The sequence below is a fragment of the Agelaius phoeniceus genome, chromosome 3 (genome assembly GCF_051311805.1).
Source record: "Agelaius phoeniceus isolate bAgePho1 chromosome 3, bAgePho1.hap1, whole genome shotgun sequence".
Classification (NCBI taxonomy): domain Eukaryota; kingdom Metazoa; phylum Chordata; class Aves; order Passeriformes; family Icteridae; genus Agelaius; species Agelaius phoeniceus.
Window position 1 is genome coordinate 25,471,054 of NC_135267.1, and position 11,766 is coordinate 25,482,819.

An 11,766-nucleotide genomic window follows, 5' to 3' on the forward strand; every position below is an offset into this window, starting at 1 on the left:
AGCTCATCTCAAATACCTGTGGCACAACTGATAGGCTTTATTCCAAGGAAAAGGCTCAATATTGTTCTAATATAAACCGAATGCCTCTAACATACAGTCCAAAAGTGCTCAAACTAGACAGGACATACAGTTAATTGGTCTTTAAGTTGTATGTAAACTTCAACATTTTTTAGTAGCATGAAGACAAATTATGCAATTTAAGGAATAGCATCTGAGGAAAATCCATTCTGTTTCTTGAGGTAAAAAGTATTACTGTGAACGCCAGGTGCATTTTTTCTGACACTTATGATTGAATAATGACATCTTTTACTTAAAAGTATAGAAAGAGTTAGATAAAATGACTTACTAAAATTAGTCTTGCTTTACAGATTGATGGTGCTGGACTTGCAACATGCATTGAACTGTGTGTGAAAGCATTGCGCTTGGAATCCAGTGAAAATGCAGATGTCAAGATATCTATTTGCAAGACTATCTCCTGCTTACTTCCAGATGATTTGGAGGTGAAACGTGCTTGTCAGCTGAGTGAATTTCTTCTGGAACCCACTGTGGATGCGTATTATGCTGTTGAAATGCTATATAATCAGCCTGACCAGAAGTACGATGAAGAGAATCTTCCAATACCAAATTCTTTGCGCTGTGAGCTCTTACTTGTACTGAAAACTCAGTGGCCTTTTGATCCAGAGTTCTGGGACTGGAAAACTCTGAAGCGTCAGTGTCTGGCACTTATGGGAGAGGAGGCATCCATTGTGTCATCCATAGACGAACTGAACGACAGTGAAGTTTATGAGAAGGCTGAGGATGACCAAGAAGATAGTAAAGAAACTTCTCTGAATGGCCTTGCTGGCATTGATGAGGCTACCAGCCTTCTTAGGGGTATCAGAGATGAAAAGCAGAAAAAGAGAGAAATCAAAAAACTCAGAGAGAGGGGGTTCATATCAGCTAGATTTAGGAACTGGCAAGCTTACATGCAGTATTGTGTGTTATGTGACAAGGAATTCCTAGGTCATAGAATAGTTAGACATGCACAGAAACATTATAAAGATGGAATTTACAGTTGCCCTATTTGTGCCCAAAATTTTAATTCTAAAGAAAACTTTGTTCCCCATGTAACTTTGCATGTGAAAAAATCTAGCAAAGAGAGATTGGCTGCTATGAAACCACTGAGGCGACTGGGAAGACCTCCTAAAATAGCAACTGCCAATGAGAATCAGAAAACGAATTCTGTATCCAAACAGGAGCAGCGACCCATTAAGAAGAACAGCCTCTATTCAACAGACTTTATTGTGTTTAATGATAACGATGGCTCAGATGATGAAAACGATGACAAAGATAAACCTTACATACCAGAGATAGTGCCAGTTCAAAAGCCACCCCCTGTTAATGAATTTACCTGCCCTGTAACACTTTGCAAAAAAGGCTTTAAATATTTTAAAAATCTAATAGCACACGCAAAGGGCCATAAAGATAATGAAGAAGCTAAACGTTTTCTTGAAATGCAGAGCAAAAAAGTGATTTGTCAGTACTGTAGACGACATTTTGTAAGTGTTACTCACCTGAATGATCATTTACAAATGCACTGTGGCAGCAAGCCTTATATCTGCATACAGATGAAATGTAAGGCTGGCTTTAACAGTTATGCTGAGCTGCTGACCCATAGGAGAGAGCATCAAGTCTTCAGAGCTAAGTGTATGTTTCCCAAATGTGGCAGAGTGTTTTCTGAAGCCTATTTACTCTATGATCATGAAGCACAGCACTATAATACCTATACCTGCAGAGTCACAGGCTGTGGGAAGGTGTACCGCTCACAGAACGAACTGGAGAAGCATGTTGAGGATCACAACAAGCAGCCTGAAAAAGAAGAGCAGCCTGAAAACCAAACTGATCAGTCTGATCTTAGTCAGCCTCCTAAAGCTAATGAAAGTACTGATGGAGTTGCAGTTAAAGAGGAATTGACATCTCCTCCAGCTGAAAACCGAAGCAGTTTCATTGAAGGAGAAAACATCTGGAACCAAATCAAAGCAGAACCAGTAGGGAATGAAAGTGTAAATGCATCAGTGAGTGTACTGCAGCAAAGCAATTCCTTGCCTAATGCTGGTTCAGAGCAGTCTCCTATGGGTTCAATAAAAACAGAAGAAACAGTTCCAGCGGGCAGCATTAAGCTGTCTGTTGTTAACCAGAAGATCCGAGATAACTTTGTGAAAAGAGGTAAATTGGCTGCTACTGCCAGTAAAGTAGATACTACTAAACCTGGAGTCCAGCAGTTGTGCCCATCAGTTGACTCTTGTCTTCCAGTTTTCCAAGAGAGAAAGGAGGAAGGCTGTCTCAGCCAGACTCAGAATGTTCAGACTGTCACCTCAGACACATTAAAACCAGAAGCCCTTGAATCAAAAAGCTTGGAAAGACAAGTGAGCATTGTAAATCCATTCAGCATGCAGAATCAGACAGGGTATCGAAACGGTGTACCCATTTCCAAACTTGAAATTGAAGACAGTATTAAAGCTGCAGCTAATCTATATAACCTGCCTTTAAAAACTTTAGAAAGTATTACATTTATTCCATCACAGCCTAACATAAATAGCTCTTTAGTTCCAGTTGTGTCACCAGCAGCCCCAGTTCAGAAATTTAATTGTCAGGTTGAGGGGTGTACTCGAACGTACAACTCGTCACAGAGCATTGGCAAACACATGAAGGCAGCCCACCCTGATGAATATGCTGCTTTTAAAATGCAGCGTAAAAATAAGAAACCGCGGAAATCCAGCAATCTCCAAAACGTGCCGAATGATGGGAAGATTGTGTATCTTATGCCATCACAGGTGGGCAATCCCAGTGGTGCTGCTTTTACTGCACAGAACAAATCAAATTTGAATCCCCCCTCTTCCAGTCAAGTGCAGCATGTCTCAAGTACTCTTTTCCCAACCCACCTAGAAAATCTAGCGAATCCTATGTTGCCTATAGTGGAAAGTGTCATAAATCCAAATTTGTCTGCTCGTATTAAAAGTGAGCCTGAGAGTGTTTTGTGTTCACAAATGGAAAATTTGTCTGCTGCAACCTTACCTTCCCAGTTGGATGATCTGGCAAAAACAGTTATGCCTCTGAATATTGATGGTGGTTCAGATCCTTTTCTTCCTTTGCCTGCAGAAAATGGTCCAATGTCTCTATTTCCTTCATCAGCAGAGAATCCTCCAAATTCAGTCTTCTCACAACTGGAAAATAACACAAATAACTTTTCTTTGCAACTAGAAGGAAACGCTAGTTCTACCTTCCCAAAAGAGGAGAGCGTTGATCAAATATTTCCCTCACAACTGAGTAATGAAAATAACTTCAGTGAAACTAGTTCTCAGCACCCAGCTTCAGAAAAGGTGAAAAAAGATCGTGGCAGGGGCTCAAATGGGAAAGAAAGGAAGCCAAAGCATAACAAGCGAGCAAAGTGGCCAGCAATAATTAGAGATGGCAAATTTATCTGTAGCAGGTGTTTCAGAGTTTTTACTAATCCTAGATCACTTGGTGGTCACTTATCCAAGAGGTCTTACTGTAAGCCTCTTGAAGGATCAGAAATTTCTCCAGAAGCTCTGCAGGCTAATGGACAATCTTTGCTTGCCAGTATGATTCTTTCTTCAAATTCATTAAACTTGCAGCAACCTCCGGAGTCTGCCTTCAATCCAGAGACGTGTTTTAAAGATCCATCTTTCCTCCAGTTACTTGCAGCCGAAAATCGTTCTGCACTGCAGACTATGTTTCCACGGGCCAATGTGACTAACTTTAATACCAGTGGGAATGAGGAAGGTAATCAAATTATAAAGCAAGCCTTGGAAACTGCAGGCATCCCGAGTAGCTTTGATAACACAGAAGTACTTCCACGTGTGGTTACAACAAGTTGTGTCTCTGGTACAACTCAGATGAATGCAGCCGTTCTCCCCAGCTCAGCCACGCCCTCTCTGCTGCAGACAGTCTGTAACCCCAGTACCCTGCTGACAGACCAAAACAGGACCCTCAATGCCAAAATTCCTCCATTAAATGAATGCAAGACTTTGCCTGTTTTCGCAACAGAGGACTTAATGCTAAAGACTGTTGAAAATGGCTTGTGTCCTAGCTCATATTCTAACACTGTTGCAGCAGCACAAAACTTTGCAGGGAACAGTTCACGAGTTTCAGTTATAAGTAGTCCCAAGAATTCGGGATCAAGCAACTTGAATAAGAAGGGAACCAGCTCCTCAAAGAGGAAGAGAAAAACACCTACACCCCTGCTTGTGCCCAACACATCGCAGAAATTAGCAGTAAACAATGCAACAGTAATGGGACTTCTAACCAAAAGCACTGAAGGAAACATGCAAATACAGGGAGAAAGTTTTCAGTCCAACTTGCTGGCAAATTGTGGCTCTCAAACAGTGGTGGAAAACCTTGCACAGAAACTCAGTAATGTTGACAATCAGTTATTCATGGCCAGTATCAAAGATAATTTCAAAACAAACCTTGAGGCTCATACAGTTCTGCCCCCTTTAACAGTAAAAACTGAAAATGGGGATTCCCAAATGATGGCTGCAAATTCTTGTGTGCAGGCAAATTTGGAACAACAGATTTCACAGGACAGTGTTATGCAGAACTTCGAAAAAACCCTGGAAATAATTAAAACTGCTATGAATTCACAGATGCTTGAGGTGAAAACTGAAATTCAGGATACTGTTGCTGCTTCAGGACAGAACTTGCAAGTAAATAACACCCAGGCTGCTTCAGAAAATTCAGCACACAGTGTAAAACTACCTACTTCTACACAGTTTGCTGTGCACACAGGGAGTGTTACTGCTGCAAAGGGTAGCTCTGCTCAGGCTGAGATACCTCACAAGGATGATACTCAAATGTCAGAAATTTTGGAAGGCTTGCAAAAACTGAAGCTGGAAGATGATTCTCCTGTTCCAATCTCTGAGACTGTTTCTCAGTGTCCTCCAGCAGATAAGCTAGCACCAGCAGTTCCTGTTGTATCACTTGAAAATAAACCCCTCATCCAGCTATCTCCAGAGGCAAGTAACATTCAATTTAGTGATAGAGTTAATAAACCTTTTGTATGTCAGAATCCTGGCTGCAGTTACAGTGCTATGACAAAAGACGCATTATTTAAACACTATGGCAAGATCCATCAGTACACTGCAGAAATGATACTAGAAATAAAGAAACATCAACTGAAGTATGCCCCTTTCAAATGTGTTGTAGCTACCTGTCCAAAAACATTCACAAGAAACTCTAATCTCCGAGCACACTGTCAGCTTGTACATCATTTTACAACAGAGGAGATGGTAAAATTAAAAATTAAGAGGCCTTATGGCAGAAGATCTCAAAATGAAACCGTAAACACAGCCCCACAACCTGTTGAAATAAAAACTGTGCAGACACTAGTAATAGAAAACAAAACTGTAGCTCCATTGGTCAAAGAAACTCAGATAAAGGAAGCTGTAGAGCCTGTAAAAGTATTGGAAAAACTTCTACCAGAAAATAATATTCCTGAAAGACTGGAAAAACCTCCCCAGGTGGTTTCTGTGCCACTGGAGCAGCACAATCCAGCATCTTTTGATGGTATGCAAGAACAAGCCAAAGTACGCAAGGCTAGGAAGCACAGGAAGGAGAAAGAGGAGAGGAATGGTAGGAAGCCTGTAACAAAATCTCTGGAGTTTCCCACTAGGTACAGCCCTTACAGACCGTACCGGTGCGTCCATCAGGGCTGCTTTGCAGCTTTCACAATACAACAAAACCTCATTCTTCATTACCAGGCTGTGCACAAATCAGACCTCCCTGCTTTTTCTGCTGAAGTGGAGGAGGAGAATGAGCAAGGCAGAGAGGAACGTGAGGAAGTGGAAACCAAACCTGCTGTCAGAGAGTTCAGGTGTGAGGTGAATGACTGCTCTCGTATCTTCCAGGAAGTTACCAGCTTGATACAGCATTATATGAAGCTTCATGACATGACCCCAGAGCAAATTGGAAGCATGAAATCAGCTCCAGAGGTGGGAAGGTTTTTTTGTGACCAGTCTCAGTGTAAGTCTTCATTTACAGCGTATCTTAATTATGTCGTGCATCTTGAGACGGAGCACAGTGTTGAGATAAAGCCAAACAAAGTAGAAGATGATGGCATGTTCAAGTGTGACTGTGAAGGCTGTGACCGTATTTATGCTACTAGGTCTAACCTCTTGAGGCATATTTTTAACAAACATAATGACAGGCATAAAGATCATCTAATAAGACCCAGGAGGCTGACACCAGGCCAGGAAAACATTTCAAGCAAAGCAAATCAGGAGAAACCGTTGAGGTCTAAACAGAGAGGACTCAAAAACAGATCGGGAAAAGAGGGCAACAGGCTGTCAGTGAAAACAAAACGAAAGAAAAATGTGAACTTGGAAAACAAAAACTCAAAAGGAATACAGGTTCAGGAAAATAAGGCTTATTCACTGAAGCGCGGCAAGTACGTGTATTTAATAAAGGCCAGAAACGATGCCTTATCGGAATGTACCAGCAGGTTCATAACTCAGTATCCCTGTATGATAAAGGGATGCTCGTCCGTAGTCACAAGTGAAAGTAACATAATAAGGCATTATAAATGTCACAAACTGTCCAAAGCTTTTACTTCCCAACACAGGAATCTTCTTATTGTATCTAAAAAACACTCTGTCTCCCAAGTAAAGGAAGCCTCTTGTGAGCAGGAGGAAACTGATAAAAAAACTGATGTGAAAGAGCCTGAACCGAGTTTGACAGCGAGCAATAATGATTCAAGCACAACTACCTTATCACAAAAGGAAACTGAAAAAGGTGAGAAGGATGAAGTGGATGAACTGACAGAACTATTCATTACTAAACTAATTAATGAGGATTCTTCAACTGCTGAAAATCAAGCAAAAATCTCTTCCAGTGTAAATAGTGACTTGCAGGAGACCAGCTCCTGCCCCTCAGAGAAGCAAAAATCAAACAACCTGAAAAGAGCAAATAAAGAAAAAAATGTATCTCAGAGTAAGAGAAAGAGAGCTGAGAAAACAGAGGAGGCACTGCCCAGTGGTGTGAGTAACCTGCACAAGGAGGAAGAGACTGCTGTTGCCATTCAAACGGCCGAGGAGCAACCTGCAGCTTTTGACTGGAGCTCGTTCAAGCCAATGGGTTTTGAAGTGTCGTTCCTCAAGTTCCTTGAAGAATCTGCTGTGAAGCAAAAGAAAAACTCTGAAAGAGAATACCATAGCAGTGGAACCAAAAAAGGATCCCATTCAAACTCTCGGAAAGCCAGCGAGAAGGCCCCCGTAGCAAGCGATAACGTCTCTGGGTCGTGTTCTGAAACTGAAACCCTTGTAGTGTTTGCCAACCCATCACAGCTTCCATGTGGTGATAATGTAAAGATAGTGTTAGACAAGACTCTTAAAGACTGCACTGAGCGTCTGTTGAAGCAGCTTCAGGAAATGAAACCTGTGGTCAGTTTGAGAAAGCTCGAAGGACGTTGGGAGGATAATCCAGAGGTTATAGCTGCAAAAGTAATTGTTTTGGGTACTGAGGAAGGGGAATCAAAATACTGAAAACCTAATGTGTTTAACCATGACCTGTAATAGAATTTATTTTGAATAGGAAGCCATCAAGCATGCTAGTAACTGTGGAGCTCTTTTATTTTGAAGTGATTTAATCTAGCAAAAAACATGACATGAGTCATGTAAATGTCTTATTTGTTTTTATCCCTATGGGACTTGAAGAAAGTAATTGCTTCAGTTTTGTAAATACTTGATCAAGACCTCAACTTTCTATCAGATTGTCCTTTCCATAAACGAAATCTTTGTGAGTTGTCTGTGATTGGTATCTTTCACCAGGTTACTTCTCATGTATAACAATTTTCTTTATTTGTAGATACATTTTTTTGTATATATTTATTATTGTAAATCATTTGCTGCCACCAGCAGTCTGTAAGTCTAAACTATTAAATGACACATTTATATTCGGACTTTTAATTTGTAACTAAGTGAGCAAGTTTTTAAAACTGTCCTTTAATCATTTTAAATTAAGAACTTTTGAACTAAAGCTAGCTAAGTCTGCCATATCCAGTTTATTTTGCATAAAACATTTATTTACAGAAGAAAAGCTGGATAAGATCACATTTCATAGGTTAAACGTACTGACACACTCTCATTTTTGTAAATTTTAACATCCAGTATCTATGGATGATATTCATATGTAGTTAACACATAAATATAATAGTTTTCTTATAGCTACATTTTTCATTGCTTTTAATTGGTTACAAAGCATTTATGATTCCATAATAAAAATGGAAATGTGAATAAAAATAGTTTGCTACATTGAAGATTTAAAACAATATTTGGTATTAAAGAATCCATTGTGAATGTGATAGAAAATTAGTAGTGTGGAGCAGTGTATATATTTGAGGTGGTGATTTGTGAAGTAGCCCAGTATTGCCTTAAATAAAAACACATTTCATTTCTTGTTTTATACATGTGATCTTATAAAGGTTATTTTTGTTTCTGTAACTTAGATTGGTGTATAGTTTAATTTTTGTTAAAAAAACAAAACAAAACAAAAAAACTTCAGAAACCGTTTTTGTAAATAGTGGGTTTATAAAACAGATGGGTTTATTTTGATAATACCAGTTTGGTATCTATCTATAAAATACACGAGTCCTTATGCCATACCATTAAAAACTAAATAAACAAGGCACTTTCTGAAAGGGAAGTGAGATGGTGGTCTTACAGATAAACTCGGTGGTCGTGCTCTGTTGGTGGCATGGGCTCCCTTTGCGCTCCTCTGCCTCTCGCTGACTGCATGTGGCACCAGTCACAACCTCTCTTTTCCACACTGGAACGAGCCTCAGAAGCTGCTGGTGCTGCTTGTAGTGCCGGGATTGGAGCAATTCCTCTGTATGCTGCTAACTGAAATGACAGGTATCCCGTTTGTTGAGTAACCAAAAGTGTGAATGCATTGGTGGGAGCTGTCAGTACCCAGGAATCTTCAGTGTTGGTTTTCATGTGTGGTTATGTTTGACTCAGCCAGCTGGATTGTGTGGTACTAAAAACTTTTCTTGGATTATTATCGTTACTGGATGTGACCTACCTTCAGTAATATAAAACAGTCTTTATCTTGGGTGAAATTGGCTTGATTTTTTTTTTCTATAAACTTGTCTTGCTGTGTAAAGCTTTTGCATTAAGTGCTAGATTTGACTGCTTGTAAGCTATTCACCTGGAATCTCTGACAGTTTTCCTAAATATCAGTGCAGAGAGCACCTTCCTACAACCAAATGAAGTGACTTATTGCGAGAGTGAGGATTATGTGTGAACAGCAGCGGCATTTGACCTGGGGCACAGCCCTTGGTTTGCTACATGGTGCTAAATTGCTTACCTTCGCAGAAAGCCCGTGCTTCCATTTGAACAGAGCCCGTCAGCTCCTCTCACTTTCCATCCCTCCCAAGTGACCAAACTCTTGTTATGCCACGTTAGTAAATCAAAGGTGCAGTCTGAGAATGATAAAACCAAAACAAACCCTTGTATTGTGACTCTAAGAGCGATCATTATAATCATTACAAGTACACAGTGCCATTTTCTACCTGCCAGAGGCTGCTGGTCCCCCTGGATGGAGCTGCTGTTGGATACCAGCGACGGTGATTGTACGGGGAACTTCTGCAGGGGAGAAGAGGGCAGAGATCCTCAGGAGAGGATCCTCAAAGCTCACCTGAATTCTCTTGTTTTCAGCTGTACCTAACCACTTCAGCCACTGTCAACAGACCTCGCAACTGTTAGTCTTTAGAAGAATGTTTGTGTTGTGTAAGTTGAATAGTTTCAACATTCCCAATGATTGATACTGTATAATTTGCAGTTCTTGGACTGAGAATAGTATACAACTATTTAGCTACACAGTGTTATACTAGAATGCTATTTAAAAAAAGAGAAAAGGATTAAAAAATCCAATGCCATAAGTATTCAGGAAGCAATTTCTGATTTGGATCTGAATTTTTGAGAATAAAATATTTAATATTGTCTCATCCCAATCAATCCAATTAAAGCAGATGCTATACCCATATAGTTAGTACATTCCATGGCACACTCCCTTTTAGGTGGTTACTGACAGCCTGTCCAACAGGTAAGCTAGTATGGGGTTTGTTGTTTCCTTTTTAAATAGCAAACAGGAGTATTTTGAGCTTAAAATGTACCAAAGGCAGGGTCTGATTTAAAATGTCACAGACTGCAGAGGGTACTCTGGTTTGTAAAGCCACCTACAGAAACTCCCGAGGAGATAAATTTGGTGTTTGCATTCAGATGTTTTACCTTGGGTGATAGAGAAAACCTCCCACCCTAGCAGTTGTAGCACAGCCTCTCTTGGGCCTGTAGCCACAGCCCTGCCCTCGGGGCTGCTGAGTGGGATGGGGCTCCCAGGTGGCTGAGCCAAATGTACCAGCAGCACTTCAGCCTGCTTTGGGGTGCCCTAAAGATGCTCTCGCCCTCACTGCCCAGTTCCCTGTCTTCTGCCTTTTCTTTCTCCTTCCTCTATGTCTCTGCCTTCCAGAATTGTCACCCATTAACTGTGGAGCATTCAAACAAGGTCCTTTCTTTGAAGCCCCATGTTGCCATCAGGAATGTGCTGACTACAGCTGCAGGTGTTGCTGATGGGGAAGCAGAGCATGGACTGTTTTGTGATCAAAAGACACCTTTAAACTGACAGTCAGCCTCTGGTACTCAACTATGTCTGTAAAGAAATCTGCTATTACCTGAGCCCTAATTCAGTGTAAATAAGAGTAGTGGGTTTATCCCCACATGTTTCAGGGTAGTCCTTCTCAGCAGGATGGGGAGACGTTGGCTTCTAGAGCATTCTGCTGGGCCATTTGGTTTGGGATGCTGGATAGTAAGTGAGCAATGCTTGTACAAGCAGCACTGGAATCAGTTGTTGGGTTGGGTGAGGGGCAAGTAGTTGGCTAATTGTTGCAATTAGTTTCTGTGCCAAAGAATTGGTTGGGGCTCCCACCTGTGTGCAGGGGAGGAGGGACAGGGGCAGGGACAGGCTACGCTGGGGTTTAGGTCCCCACGTTGTAGAAGCACCTGCTCATGCTCTGCTCAGCCCTGCCTGGAGACATGGTAGGGAGATGATACAATTAAAGGGATAGGAAATGGGGCCACTGGTACTGGAGAAGGGAGTAGAGGAAAGAAACTATCAGCAAATAGGAAAATATTTTGTCAGTGTCTTTTTTTTCAAACCTCTTCTGTCCCAAGGCAAGAAGCTTACTTGCATTTTAAGGAAAATTAGAGTCTATGTTAGACACAGATCTTTTGATGTTTGCAGGGATGTTTTGAAATACTAATGAGGTAAATATTTTTGTATGAACATGCATGCAGTGATTATGTTATTTCTCCATTACAGTATGGGCTCAGAGCAGCTTCCTATCAATTGCTTATATCCTTGCAGAACATAGCACTTGAGTTCAATTTTTTAAAATGTTAGTCTGAGTGATTCAGAAGTTTAGGGACCAAACCTGTAAACTCCTTTGAACCAAAAATGTAACAGCAAATGCCTTCAGGGGTGCATGGATAAGCGAAACTTAAACTGGAGAACAAAGGCGTATAAAAGCGGAGAAAGGGAAGGAGGCAGTAAAAGACTAAATGGTTGCCAAGAGCAAGGGTTCAGAAAGCAGATGTATTGGTTTCTGTTCTCTCAGGTTAAGTGATGCTCATTTCCTTTTCATTAGTAGCCATGTCAAACACTCAAATTTTGCAGCACATGATACGAAGGCTACTTGGCTATTTGCTGCGAGTGAGT

General features: G+C 40.9%; 1 protein-coding gene across 1 annotated transcript in view; it reads left to right on the top strand.

The window, feature by feature from the left end:
• ZNF292 (zinc finger protein 292) overlaps positions 1–8,459 on the top strand; it is a 49,361-nt gene extending 40,902 nt beyond the window's left edge. Inside the window, exon 8 of the mRNA XM_054629603.2 lies at positions 369–8,459. Coding sequence (XP_054485578.2) covers positions 369–7,538 — 7,170 coding nt within the window. The 3' untranslated portion in view covers positions 7,539–8,459. The remainder of the gene's footprint in view (positions 1–368) is intronic.
• Positions 8,460–11,766: the final 3,307 nt, after the last annotated feature.